This window comes from Perognathus longimembris, chromosome 7 (assembly GCF_023159225.1).
Source record: "Perognathus longimembris pacificus isolate PPM17 chromosome 7, ASM2315922v1, whole genome shotgun sequence".
NCBI classification, from domain to species: Eukaryota; Metazoa; Chordata; class Mammalia; order Rodentia; family Heteromyidae; genus Perognathus; species Perognathus longimembris.
The window spans coordinates 45,329,544-45,344,404 of NC_063167.1; the positions used below are offsets into that span (position 1 = coordinate 45,329,544).

Genomic DNA, 14,861 nt, shown 5'->3' on the forward strand with positions numbered 1-14,861 from the left:
TGTCTTTGTCTTCCCACAAAAACATCTGCACACCTTTCCAGATAATTCTGAATGCCTTCAACTACTTGCTTGAACGTTAGTCTGGCCTCCAAGTCTTTTTGCGTCAGAGGACCAAGCATCATTTCAATCTTACTTCTCATCCCCTCCCTAATGTACCTTATCTTGCCACATACCTCAGATAATGTATTATATTATGCACATGTCTCTTCCTCCTTGCTCCCGGGTAGTAAAGATGCCAACACCACATACCAGTGTTGGGTGAGGACATATATATATGTATATGTATATATGTACATATACATATATGTGTATATGTGTGTGTGTGTTTGTCCAAAGAGCAGACATGAGCACACAAATATACAGCAAGAAACAGAAGGAACATGCTGGAATCTGCATTGGCCAAGTATCTAGTGCAAGCAGAAGCTGCTTTGAATTCAGGGAGGCCGTGTGTGTGTGTGTGTGTGTGTGTGTGTGTGTGTGTGTGTGTGATTAATTGGAGATAAGAGTCTCAAGGACTTTCCTTCCCTGCCATCTCTGGCTTCAAACAGAACACCTCATATCTCAACCTTCCGAGTAGCTGGAGTTATCGTTGTGAGCCGTGAGTTCCTGCCTTGATTTTTCTATGTAGCTTCTGTAGCCATTCAGGGTGCAGCCTGAATAAGGGAAGCTGTACAGCTTCTTCCCCTGCTCCCCCGTCCCCAGGCTTCTTATAATATTGGCTGCTGATATGTGCAGATAGGATAAAGATAATGGCAACTTCTTGTTGAGCGTGTGTGTGTGTGTGTGTGTGTGTGTGTGTGTGTGTGTGTGTGTGTGTTATTTCATTTAGTTAACAAGTATTATGTCAAAGCTGAGAGCCAGGCAGGTTATATAACATTTTTGAGGATGTAGAAGACAGAGACCATGGTAGCCATGATGGTGATTTCCCCTCCCTCACACCCCACAGCATGACTTCAGACTAGTCTGATGTTTGTAACTAGTGTTGTTCCAGGGAAATAACTTTATGTCTCCTTAGTAATGTCCAATATTTGGCTTAGTTGTCATTGGCACATTTCAGTTTTCTTCCTATGAGTGATAAAACAGGACTCAGAAAACTTATTGCAGCTAGCAGTGCTATGTCTAGAATTCAATTAAGTCCGTGACTTCCAATTAATGGATCTTCATGCCCAGATTGACTGAGGTCATATCATTAATCTTGCTTTTATTTTAGGATTCAACTGTCATGATATACAGTGAAGCCTGGCTAGTGTTGTCAGGATTAGTGGAGCATAATTAATCAAGCAAGACAGCCAGATCAAGTAGTTACTGATGATGAGAGCTGGGGAGGGACCCCATTCCCTTCTTGGTAAGCTGGCTTCAGGCAAGATGGAGCTACAGGAGAGGATTCCTTCTGGAGACCACTTCTGGGATTCTTGATCTCTGTATGATTCAGATCCATGTGTAGTAAGAGTCTTCCGTTGAGGAAAAGTCATCTGAGACCTAGTTGGAAACCCATTTTGAGTAGTGAGGTTTAGTTAATTCAGCCCTGCAAACTTGTACTTCTGGCTACGTTGTAAATGTGACAGTGTGTCTTAAGGGATGACAGGTTTAATCTTTGTAGGGATTTTCTGATGAAGACAGTTCAGGCTTTCTCTTTACATAAGCCTACACAGCAAGTTTGTAGCATTTATCCTGAATATGGTAGTTCCAAAGTAAACAGCATTCTCTGTGTTTTTTTTCTTCTTGTGCATATGTTCTCTCCCTGTCATCTTCATTTCCTTTCTCTTCCTTTTTCTCCCCTATCCATCCCCCTCCCCCTTCTCCTCTCCTCTCTCCTCCTCTCCTCCCCTGTCTTCCCCTTTCCCTTCCTTTCCCCTCCCTTCCCTTCCTTCCCTTCCTTCCCCACACTCATCTGTTTCTTTTTGTCTTATAGGATCTTCTTCCCTTTCCCATATAGGAAGAAGAAGACAACATTATCTATGACATCTTCTGGTTGATAGAACTCACGTATCAGTCTTTTATTATTTTTTGCACAGAATATCTCAGTTTTATTCACTTGCTAAAAATTCTCTGAAGGAGTTACATGTAAAGCACAGATGAGTCCTGTAAATGTGAGCGTTAGTGCAAGAATCTGTGTGAGTTGATGCAGAGTTGGTGATCAGTACATTTTGTTGGGGATAAATGAATGACACTTCAACTCTTAGCATGTTCAAGAGATGTTCATAATCATATCAAATTTGATTCTTCTATTCCCTATCATTCTGGAATTTAAGCCTTATCATGTACTTAGTAGGAAAGTATTTTCTACTCCCATTTTGCAATTGAGGAAACAGGCATAGAGTCAATGTTGTAAGGTATTAAGGAATGAAGGTCATTGTTTTATATCCAGTACTAGTTGCTCACTAAGGCTACCCCCCTTCACATCTTTTAAGATAGAATCTCACTATATAGCCCAAGGTGATCTTGAACTTCCTATGCAACCCAAGCTGGCCTGAAACCCATTATCTTCCTGCCTTTGCCTTTCAAGTGCTAGCATTATTGGTGTGACAATTAGCTTGGGGAGCCTGTTTCTTTTATTTATTTATTTATTTATTTATTTATTTATTTATTTATTTATTTATTTATTTATTTGCCAGTCCTGGTTTGAACTTAGGGCCTAAACACGGTCCCTGGCTTCTTTTTGCTCAAGTATAGCAGTCTATCACTTGAGCCACAGCACCACTTCTGGCTTTTTCTATATATGTGGTACCAAGGAATTGAACCCAGGGCTTCATGTATGGGAGGCAATAGTCTGGTTCTTATAGCACCTTTTTTCCCCCCTTTCCTAGTTCTTTAGCAGTGGTCCTTTGACTCTAAAAAAGTAGCACATGAACAGTCATTTTTGAGTGAAGGGGGACCCAAGCTTTCACTACTCAGAAGTAAGGATGTGCCTTTGACACATGGGATTTAGCTTAGGTCTGCTATGTAGAGTCCAGATTTGTGTGGCTTACGAAGTCTGGCCAAGCATGAAAGCCAGCCTGCTCACTGATGGGTTTTTCTATACTGAGAGGAAGGTATCAGACATTTGTAGAATATCTCCACAATGTATGTCTATGCCAGAAGTTGCCACAAATAGAAGTGGTTTTTCTTTGCCCTTGAGACCAGGGAAATGAAGGACTAGCAGGCTCTCTTTGCACTTAGGAAGTTGATTTTCCTCTAGATGCTGTGGGATGTTTTTTCTTCCATCCCAGGATTCATCTTCAGAGTGTCTGCATTCCCCGTTGAGTCAGCATTTAGATGTGTCCTTGCCCTGAGTTTGCCGAGCCTCAGTGAGCATTTGTATGCTTGGCATGATTTAGTACCGAGATACCCACTTACACATTTATCTGGAATTAGATGTTGAAGTACTGCCTTACATTTTCCTTCAGGTACCCAGAAATGGAACTCTGGTTGGTACATTAAAGGATCTGCTATCCCTAGGGAAGTGCTAACCCACTTATCTGAGCTATATTAATCTTATTTATAAACAGCTTCTTAGAAATATGCTCTGGTACCTAGTTTTTGCTTGTGGTTATGTCAGTGTAGGGTCCAAAGGCATGAATGTTCATACTCTTAAGCTTGACCTTCAAGCCTGTTGGGATCTCAGGATCACTAACCTTTTAGTTTCACTCACCCATCTCTCACATACCGCTTCATCTTTCTTCCCAGTGCCCCAAGGAAATAGCATGATGTTCTGTATCCAGTGTGGTGTCTGTGTGTCCACTTGTCTGTGGTCTTCAGACTCAGAACTTGCTATCTCAGGGTGCCCCTCCTTCCTCATTTGTTCTGTAGACACCAGAATACCCACCTTTCAATGTTGAGTGAGTGTAACCCAGTCTCCAGAACAGTGGTAACTGGTGTTCGGCTTCAGTACTTTTTCTTTTAATGTATATCCTTGACTTTGATGTCTCTTGGCCTTTTTTTCCTTTTTGTCTTTCCATTTTTTTTTCTGCCATCTCAGTATACCTAGATGACAAGAAATGGAAATTTTTAACTTGATACCAATACTGTTACTACCTTGCTTTTGGACTTCTTAGCTTCCAGATCAATAAGAAGCAAGTTTTTATTGTTTATAAATTACTCAGCCTCAGGGAATTTATTATAATAACATGGACAGATTAAGATACTATTTTTAATTAGTCTATATACTGATGTTTTGGCTATCTATTCTATCATTATGATTGAGAGAGGTTAAAAAATCTGCCTCTATTATGATGGATTTTATTTTTTTCTGGTACTGGAGCTTGAACTCAAGGTCTTGAGCTCTCACCTGGCTTTTTCAATCAAGGATGGTGCTCTACTACTTGAACCTATCATCTCCTGGCTTTTCGCTGGTTATCTGGAGATAAGAGTCTCTTGGACTTTCTACTCAGACAGGCTTCAAATTGTGACCCTCAGCTCTCAGCTTCCTGAATAACTAGGATTACAGGTGTGAACCATCAGTATTGGCAAGACTGTCACTTTGTTCCTGTTCTGTACACTTTTTGTTTCAAGTATTTTGAAGCTGAATTTTCAGGTGCCTACACATTTAGGATTATATCATTTTTGTTGTTGTTGTGGTGCCAGTTAAGGGGCTTGGACTCAGGGCCTGGGCACTGAATTTTTCACTTAAGGCTAGCATTCTTTTTTGGTGCTTAATTGGAGATAAGAGTCTTACAGACTTTCTTGCTTGGGCTGGCTTTAAAACACAATCCTTATATTTCAACCTCCTAAGTAGCTAGGATTACAGGCATGAGCCACTAGTTCCAGACTAGGATTATAATACCCTTTGGAAAAATTTGGCCCTTTTAATATTATGAAACATTCCTCTTTATTTCTGTAATGAATAGTCCTTGTCTTGAAATTACTTTGTTTTGTATTGATGTAGACATACCATACTTGCTTTCTTCTGCTTACTGTTTTGCATGGGTAATCTTTCTCAAACATTGTAGCAATCTGTCTGTGTCTTTGTAATTAAAATGTATCCCTTGTCAATGGTAATGTGCTCTGGTTATACTAGTCAGCTTTCTGTCACTGGGACATGGCACCTGATATTAAAGGAGGAAAGATTTATTTTTGCTCATGATTTCAGTCCATAATCCTATGCAATATTTTCTATGAGTGTTTCTATTCTTTATGTAAGACAATCAGCACTTTGACCAGTTATGCATTTGCTCTGTGCTATATATATATCCAGCTAGTCACAGAAGGGGAATACAAATCAATTGTCTATGGAAATATCTGGTCTATGGAATATTATATCTGGTATTTAAAATCTTTAAAATATGGCCAGGCACTGGTGGCTCACACCTGTAATCCAAACTACTCAGGAGGCTGAGATCTGAGGATTGCACTTTGAAGCATTGACAGGAAAGTCCATATGCTGTTATCTCCAATTAGCCACCAAAAAAGTCATACGTGGAGCTGTAGTTCCAGTGTCAGAATGACAGCCTTGAGTGAAAAAGCTAAAGGACAGCACCCAGGCCCTGAGTTTATGCCCCAATATGGACACAAACATATTTAAAATATGTGCTTTATATATTATCTGGGTAAAGCCCATAATTTGACACTGTTGGTTTTGTTTGATTTCCGATATGTTTGGCATAGAAGTTTCAAATATATTTTACTTAATTATGTATGTGTGTGAAATTTTTATTTCTAGTTGGATTATTATTATTATTTTTTGTCGGTTCTGGGGCTTGAACTCTCTGGGCCTGGTGCTGTCCCTGAGTTCTTCAGCTCAAGACTAGTGCTCTACCACTTGAGCCACAGTGCTACTTCCTCTAGTTGGATTCTTGATCATTTTGTGATATGAAGTCCATGGAGACTCATTTATAATGATAGCTGAATTTCCAAGGATCAAAATTAATTTTCCAGCTGAATTTCTAAGGATCAAAATTAATTTTCCTGCTCATTTTAAATATCTCAGGACTTGGGCACAACTCACATGATAGAGCATTTATTTGCCTGGCTAGTGCAAGGCTCTGTGTTCAATCTCCAGTATTGGCCAAAACATTAAAAAGATCTCATTACTTCAAATTCATACCTACATGGTCTTATTTGATCCTGTTATTCCTAAAGAGGTAATACTGTAGTTCTACCATGTGTGAAGAATTTTGTTTGTAGTTAGTTCCAGTTTTCGAGACAGAAAGAATACTAAAGGTGTACAATTGATTAACTCACAGTCATACCATATTTAAGGAGAAATACCATGCCTCAAGTCTAAGACATTTCTCTTGAAAGTCCATCCTTTCCCCTGAAGTTTCCCTAGAGTAGGATAAATAGACAACCATGTCAAGCAATCTGTGGTTCTGGAAGTCAAGGCGGTGAGCTTTTCCATGGTATAGTTGGTTATCATGCCCATTGGATCCATGTTCCTATTTTCTAGAAAGCCAAGAGCTTAAAAAAATCTGCCAGAAATGGTCAAAGAAGTCTGGATGGCAGCCACATAGATTCTTGCCTTTCCCCAAGTTCTATGGGGGACGGGATGACATTTTCTTGGGGCAGGAGCTGGGGTTGCATCTCTGCAGTCTTTGTTTCTGTCACTGGAAACCTTGGAGATGCCAGAGGAGAGCATGGGTGGCATTGTAACACTTAAAAATGTACAGAGGAAGTTGGACACCAGCGGCTCATGCCTTTGATCCTAAACTACTAAGGAGGCTGAGATCTGAGGATCAAAGCCAACCCAGAAAAGTCTTGTGAGACTCTTATCTCCAATTAATCACCAAAAAAAAAGAGCTGGAACTGGAGCTGTGGTTCAAGGGGTTGTGCACTATCTATATTAGCCTTGAGCTCAAAAGCTCAAGGATAATGTCCAGGCCCTTACTTCAAGCCCCAGGACTGGCACAAAACAAAACAAAGCACAATGCACAGAGGAAGACATTTGGGTTGGTGAGTGACCATAATCCCAGACCACTGGAAATTGAGAGAGGAGAATCTTGACTCTGAGGCCCAAGACTCCCAAAGATGGTCTGTGAGAGCTGTAGAAATGAAGAGGATTGCATTCTTGACATAGTCTGTGCTATTTCCTCCTTTTTTCCCCTTTCTCTTGGCAGGTGCCTCATCTCCAGACATGGAGCCCAGCTATGGGGGAGGTCTCTTTGACATGGTGAAAGGAGGTGCAGGGAGGCTTTTTAGTAACCTAAAGGACAACTTGAAAGACACACTCAAAGACACATCTTCTAGAGTCATACAATCTGTGGCCAGGTAAGTGTGTTCTTCTATTCTTCGTTGTTTAGGTTAGTGGAACCTCATTCTCCAATGAGATTCGGTCACTTCCCAACTGCCTGATTCAAACAGTATCAGCTTTGTCATCTATTTGCATGCCATCTGATCAGTTAAGGATTGACACTGAAACCAGAAAGTTGAGTCTGTTAGAAGCTATAAGCATCATCTGGGAGAACTTTGCTCATGAATATATGAGTGTGATGGTTGCCATCTTGGGCTTTATGATGAGACATACTGGATGCTGACACACTTTGTGTTTGTTAGCCATGGTATCTAAGACAAGTTCATGCATTCCCTGACTTTTATCATTATTTTGAACTTTATTTTTATCCCCTGATAATGTTTGTGTCCTGGGACAGTTTCAGGATTAAATGAGGCAATCATGCACATGCAATCAGAGTAAGCAATACCTGTGGATTATAATCAAAACAGAGCTTTCTGCATTGTATTAGTCCCTGAAATTCTATTTAGTAGAAATTTTCTACTCTTCTACCATTTCAACACTTTTACAAAAATAGTGTCAGTTATTTTTATTCCTAATTAATATAAAGTCACAGGGTTTAAGTTACAAGATGAAGTTTTGAATCAGAAATGCAAATGTCAATCTCAATATACTCATCAACTCATTATAATCTTGTTTGAAGGCAAAGTTTACTCTTTCTTCTGATTCCCAAGAATAAGAAGCAGTTATCATTTGTTCTTTGCCAATCACTTTTTTTTTTTTTTTGCCAGTCCTGGGCCTTGGACTCAGGGCCTGAGCACTGTCCCTGGCTTCTTTTTGCTCAAGGCTAGCACTCTGCCACTTGAGGCACAGCGCTGCTTCTGTCCTTTTCTATATATGTGGTACTGAGGAATCGAACCCAGAGCTTCATGCATTCTAGGCAAGCACTCTTGCCACTAGGCCATATTCCCAGCCCCTGCCAATCACTTCTTTGTCTTTCCCTTAGCTACTCATAGCTAGGGGACAGATTTCCATGTAAGCAGAGAGGCTAGAGCAATGAAATTTAATAAACATGCAGGGATTCTATTCTGAGATGATTCTGTTCTAGAAGCATCCATGGGGCTTTGAGGTGCACAAGTTGGGTGACATATTTGAACCCCCTGAAGGTGTGGGCTCTTCTCTCGCTGATGCTTCCTTGTTAGAAAGAAGAACTTGAGTGGAGTCCAAGTATGCCTCTAGACAGAAGTGTCCCAGTTTATGTTGTGCATTGGGGGTGAGAGAGAAGTCTTAGCATATTGGGATCATTTTAATGAGTACCCTTTCCTGTGTCACTTTCAGCTACACAAAGGGAGATTTAGACTTCACTTATGTTACCTCCAGAATTATTGGTAAGTGTTCTTTTCTCAGCTTTCAAGTGCTGCTCATCAAAACAGCAGACCTGTTTCACCTGTTTTCTTTCTGTGTGGCCTCTCCTAGTGATGTCCTTTCCTCTGGACAATGTTGACATAGGATTCAGGAATCAGGTTGATGATATCCGGAGCTTCTTAGATTCCAGACATCTGGACCACTACACAGTCTACAATCTGTCACCCAAGTCCTATCGAACTGCCAAGTTTCACAGTCGGGTAAGGGATTTTTGCCTGGGATGGCACTGTTGGAGACATCACACTTTTTCCTCTTAGGTGGTATCCTCAAAGCTTTTGGCATCAGGCATATGAAGGTGCAAAAGTAAGAATTCTGCATACTTCTGTCCACAACAGATTGATTTGGCTTTATGAGATGTTCTGCATAATTTCCTTAAGTTGAGGGTATTTGTGGAAGATTTAATCTTTCAGTGCAATACCATCTGAGTTTGGGCTCAGATCCGTTGGTGGTTGATAGCTCCTTTGAGACATGGTTGAGGAGGTTCTGGTGGATATTGAACTGTGACATAGGGCAGGTCACTGCCCATCCTGTAACAGTAATTAGGTCTTTCACCTTCCTAATTACTGGGTAGGTATCACGATGAGACACGCTGTGGTTAGAAGAGTCTAGACACACTACAGATTTCTGACATCCCATGAAAATGCCTCTTTTAGAAGGGGAGGATAACTGTCAGTTGTCCACACTGTAGGTTTGGGAGTACTATTACTATTTAATAATGGTGATGGCATCAGTGGACATTAGTACATCACTTGTACTGCAGTGGGAACGTTACAAGTACTATTGCAATATATGTAGTATAAAAGGTCTCTGAGGAGTTAGTGAAACAGGCACAGGGAGATAGGGCAACTTTCTCATGACTACACAGCTCATAACTAGCTATGGGCCTGTGCTCCTTACCCTCTTTACTTGGAAAGGCTGAATTTCCCTTGAAAAGTACATTTTAAATGATGTAGAGGAATCTTAGTTCAGGCGAGTTAAGGAGCTATGAGAGCTAGCTGTAGGGTGAATCTCACATTGCACCTGATATTTCTGGCTAGTAAAGTTTCAATTTACCCACTAAAATCAAACTTTTATCCTCTCAAGAATAATTTCAAATGTTTTGGCTTGGCCTTTCCATACATTTGGTTCTGCACTACCTGGAGACCTTTCCCTTGGTTTTAATACCCAGACCATGAGGAACCATTTCTTCTTTTTTTTTTTTTTCTGTTTAGTGGAGGGTTTGGTCTACAATTAAATCTTCCTTTCATAAATGCAGCATTGTTTTCTACAAGCAACCAGTGTAGGAATACCTAGGGTAGGACTGATTTTATTTACAGACTCACAGAGTCTGGCTCTGCATTGTATATCTCTATGCCTTGACCAGAACTCAATCACATTACTCTTTCATTATGTGACTGTACATTTGGGGATACAGGTGGCAGTGGGAAAACAGGATGTTTCCAGGAGGATGATACTTTGCCTTGGACAAAGTTCCTTTTTGATTATGTTGTATGCTTTGAAACCATTTGAGTTTTCAGGAGTCATATAATATAATTACATAGCCATTTTCTTATTAAAAATTTATTGTGAATGTGATGAACAGGGGGTTACAGTTACAAAAGTAAGGTAATAAGTACATGTCTTTAAAAACATTGTTGCCCCTTCCCCCATTTTCTCCTGCTTATCACTCTCCACTCCCCTCCCCCCAAGTTGTAAAGTTCATTTCCAACATAGTGTCTAATGATTATCATTGTTTCATTAGTTCATCCTTTGTCCTGATATTTCTGTGATTCCCTTTCCCTTCTATGAATCAGATAAGCTTGTGTATAAGACAAAGGTTACAGAAAACTGAAACAGAAAGAAAAATAGAAATAACTGCATACAGAGCATAGAAAGAACTCCTGGTTTCCAATTCTTGGAGTTCATTTTGATAAGCTTTATTATATATGGTCCTATGCACATAGCAATTGGGATATTGTAATCCCCTGATGAGAATATCATAGACATATTATAGTTAATACAAATGAGGGAAACTATGTAATCTATATTTCTTTGGGCCTGCACATAGCTATTCTCTTAGCATATGTGCAGCCAAATAAAAATAAAACTCTTTAGTTTCACTTATCAGGGGACCTAACCCAAAACAGTACATGGCAAATCACCCACAGTGAAAAACGAGGTGCTTGTGGGCATTGTGGTGCATGCTTGTAATCTCAGTATTTCAGAGACAGAGGCAAGGTTGCAAGTTTGAGGCTAACCTAGCCTATATGGTCTGACTATACAGGGAGACCAGATATCTATCTATCTGTCTATATCTATATCTATATACCTATATCTATCTATCTATCTATCTATCTATCTATCTATCTATCTATCTATCTATCTATCTGTCGAGATAGGATAGATATATGGGGGTACTAATGCCAAATTGTTAATTTCTTTATAGGGAATTAAAAGGACCAGTACTGCCAGACTCTCAATATAGTCCCAGAAACCAATGTTCTTCTCTCTCCTTTTCTTCTCCTTTTCTTTTCATAGTACAGGGCCTTGTGCTTGCTAGGCAAGGGCTCCACCACTTGAGCTATGCCATCAGCCCTAAACCAAATATTCTTTTTTTTTAAGTTTTTATTATAAAACTGATGTACAGATAGGTTACAGTTTCATACGTTAGGCATTGGATACATTTCTTGTACTGTTTGTTACCTTGTCCCTCATACCCCCTCCCCCCTCCCCCTTACTCTTTCCCCCCCTGAGTAAACCAAATATTCTTAAAGTAAGTTAACAAAGACAAGCAGAACCACTGAGTATTCACATCCATTGGTAGACCTCGGAGAACTTAACTGTCTGCTTCTGCTTGTAAAAACATTATTGTGGCTGGGAATGTGGCTTATTGGTAGAATGTTTGCCTAGCATGCATGAAGCCCTGGCTTCGATCCAGTACCACATAAACAGAAAAAGGTAGAAGTAGTGCCATGGTTCAAGTGGTAGAGTGTTAGCCTTATGCACAAAGAGGCTCAGGGATAGTGCTTAGGCCCTGAGTTCAAGCCCCCAGGACTGGCAAAGAAACAAAAATACCACACTATTGTGGGGAAATATATACAATGTAAAGTTTATCATTTCGACTATTTGTAAGTATACAACTAAGTAGCATTAATTTTATTCACCATGTTGTATAACCATCACTACTAGCTGTGTACAAAATGTACTCATTGACAACAGCATAAACACCATACCAACTGATATGTGTGTGTGTGTGTGTGTGTGTGTATGTGTGTGTGTACATACATTGTTTCGGTTTTTCCCAGGTTTGTAGCTATGCTCCCACTTATTTCTTGACATTGCTGTTGAAAATATGTAAAAAGTATGAAAAAACATCTAGCTTAACCTTGCCTTAAAATTCTTAAGTTTGAACCATGATTTTCCAGTACAGCCTTGACCACTCTTTTCTCCTTTGACCATCCAGAAAGAAAACTGGGAACGTTGTTAGTAGCATAGAAACTAATTGCCAAGTAGGTTTTTGTAGATTCCTCTTTCATGTTGACTAATTATAAACCATACACTTTGTAGGATTTCTTCCCCTTTGGTAGCAAATTTCGAGGAAATTTATTTTGGACTTTGGCTTCTTAAAAGGTCTACAGATATATGTATTTCTTCCCTTTTCTTCTGTGCAAGAGATCCCTATAATAGCTCCCAGAGGTTTCTGATTTGGTTTGAGGTTAGTGAGGAGTGGCTACTGAGGAGTGACATTAAGAATCAATCACTTCATCTCCCCCTCTGCCCATGTGTTTTAGTGTCAGGACAGGAAATTAAAAGGCAGCAAACTGTCCTTATCTTGCAAGCTAGAGGGCCAGAGACCACACATTCTAGTTACGTAACTTTCTATGAACTTAATATGACCTGGGTAAAATACGTATCACGTGAAGTTGTCACACCATAGGAATGCAAAGCCGAGTTCTCCTTAACAACCATCAGACAGGATAGTATAGTGGAGAGTACATGAAATTTCATTATTTTTTATTTAGGTGGAATCCTCTAATCTACACTAATTTTGAGCTTTAAAAACGACTCTATGCTCACATCTCAACTGTCCTCTTCCTAGAGTCACTTTGCCTGCCCTTGGACCCAGTTATCTCTTATGCAAAATGAATATGGCAATAATAATATTTAAAAGGACTCTTACATTTTTCCTCATGGGCTTCTTGATTAGCAGTTCCTAGCTTAGAGTGAGTGCTCAGTAAGTGGTAACTGTGATTGATACCTCTAATAATAGAATGTCACAATAAATGATGTACTCAGGCATCCTCTTTCCATAAGCAGTGTGAGAATCATGAAACACTAGATCATAGTATGTCAGTCTCATTCTCTGCAGCATTTTCTGCTCCCAGGCTTAGCCCATTGGAAGCCTCTGTGCATGCTGTCTTGCTGTCTTGTGCTGGAGAGATGGAGGAGAGAAAATGGCAGGACACCCAGTCCTGGTGAAGCTTTGACTTCTTATCTCACTGGGGAGTATCATGAAGCCTCATAATCAACAAGGTGTTTCTGATGCTCAGCAACTACAGGAGTTGTTCAGGAAGGCTGAGAGGGTATCATACACTGTCACATAATCAAGAATCGTGCTTATTGCATGGACTCTGAAGCCCATAGAGCTGTGAGAAGAGTTCACAGTGATTGAATTCCTTTTTAAATTACTTTTTGTATTTTTTTATGCCTTAATGTTTTTCCTACTTTAGAGAGAACACATACTTTTAAAAATCCTAATTATGTGTTTGTCTAATGGTGTGTAATTATATGTAGAAGTAAATGTACAATTATGGAGTAGTTTAAATTAATATTATTTACTAGATGGGTTTAACGATTCTGGAACTGTTAGCTCATTGTGTGAAGAACAATTTAGCCAACTCATTACAGATATTGATATTTGGTGTGTGGGGGGGGTTGTTTGAAGTTTTAAAAAATCTTTTAAAATATTGCCTGGGAAAACAATTTTCTTGCACTTTGACTCTATTGTAATCTAAAAGAGAAAATCCCAACAAATTTGATTCACCTCTTTCTTCTTCAAGACAGAGTACATATACATAATTTTTTTTTCAGAAAGAGATTGTCATAGGTTATCTTCCCTTTTAAAAATCACTTATTCAGCAAGTATCTACAACATACCTACTTGTAGGAAATACATCTGCTTTGAGCACTGGGGTTACAGAAGTGACGAAGTGATGGGCTTTCTTTTCATGGAACTCAGTTGCTGGAGCTGGAGAAGATAAAAATTAGCCAATCCAATAACAGCTTGACAACCAGCCAGCCCTTACCTGTATGGGATAGAAGATGCTTGGGGAATCCATTTTCTTTTGTTCTGTTTCCATAGGTCTCAGAATGCAGTTGGCCCGTTAGGCAGGCCCCAAGTCTGCACAACCTCTTTGCTGTGTGTAAGAATATGTACAACTGGCTGCTACAGAATCCCAAAAATGTCTGCGTTGTCCACTGCCTGGTGAGTCATCTTTGCTGTGGTCATTGTTGGTCTAGTTTAGTCAGAAATGTATGTATCTAGCCACAGTGGTGGTAGGTGACCTTGGAACTCAGTTGATTTTGCTGAACCTCTACTTAGAAATTTAGTAATGTGAACTGTGAGCCATGTGAAAATAAGTTGTGATTTTTGGCATATAACTTGGGTAATTGTGAATAAGCCAAATGTATACAAAACTCACAGAATGGAGGAAGTAATTTAAAATGTACTATTATATAACAGAGCTGCATTGTTTCCAGTGCACCTACTGAGTTTTGTGTGAATGAAACTGACATAAACATGGTGACACATTATTTATTTATTTGTTATGTACCTTTGAAGGAAAATAATCCACTTATGTCCTTGTCTGTAGTTACATAGAAAGACTATATTTTAGAGTAATTCTCAGTTGGACTGGTGGTTTTTCTGGCCATTGACTTCCTAGAGTCCTTTCTCTTAGGTCTCTTACTTATTCATCAAAACTCAACTTTGAGTAAAATCTTTCTGATTCTTCTGAGTATTTTTCATAAAACAAGCATTTTTCCTATGCATTCATTCAATATACTGCCTCATACTATACTATTTTCCCAGTAAACCATCATCTTTTAGGAAAGAACCATACCCTTTTTCTCCTTGGACCACAACTACAAATGGTTTGAATGAATGAATATATGTACAGGTCAATCTGAGCATAAATACTAGGAATTCTAAACACTTCAATGTGCATTTTTACTAGGTGATTTTTATCCCTTCTTGAGAATCAGCTAGCTAAAATCAGGGAAGAAATTTAGAGGGTATTTCTTTTTCTTTCTA

The 14,861-nt window shown here is 39.4% G+C and overlaps 1 protein-coding gene across 14 annotated transcripts in view; it reads left to right on the top strand.

Annotated features, from left to right (window-relative positions):
• Positions 1-14,861, top strand: part of Dnajc6 (DnaJ heat shock protein family (Hsp40) member C6) — a 137,320-nt gene that overhangs the window by 87,993 nt on the left and 34,466 nt on the right. For 9 of the 14 annotated variants that reach the window (XM_048351497.1, XM_048351486.1, XM_048351487.1 and 6 more), the window contains 4 exons: positions 7,032-7,182; positions 8,483-8,532; positions 8,621-8,769; positions 13,911-14,033. In XM_048351497.1, coding sequence (XP_048207454.1) covers positions 7,049-7,182; positions 8,483-8,532; positions 8,621-8,769; positions 13,911-14,033 — 456 coding nt within the window. In that variant the 5' untranslated portion in view covers positions 7,032-7,048. Of the gene's footprint in view, positions 1-1,210; positions 1,346-1,413; positions 1,504-7,031; positions 7,183-8,482; positions 8,533-8,620; positions 8,770-13,910; positions 14,034-14,861 lie in introns of those variants that run through there. The other 5 variants (XM_048351491.1, XM_048351489.1, XM_048351490.1 and 2 more) reach the window with 2 other exon arrangements.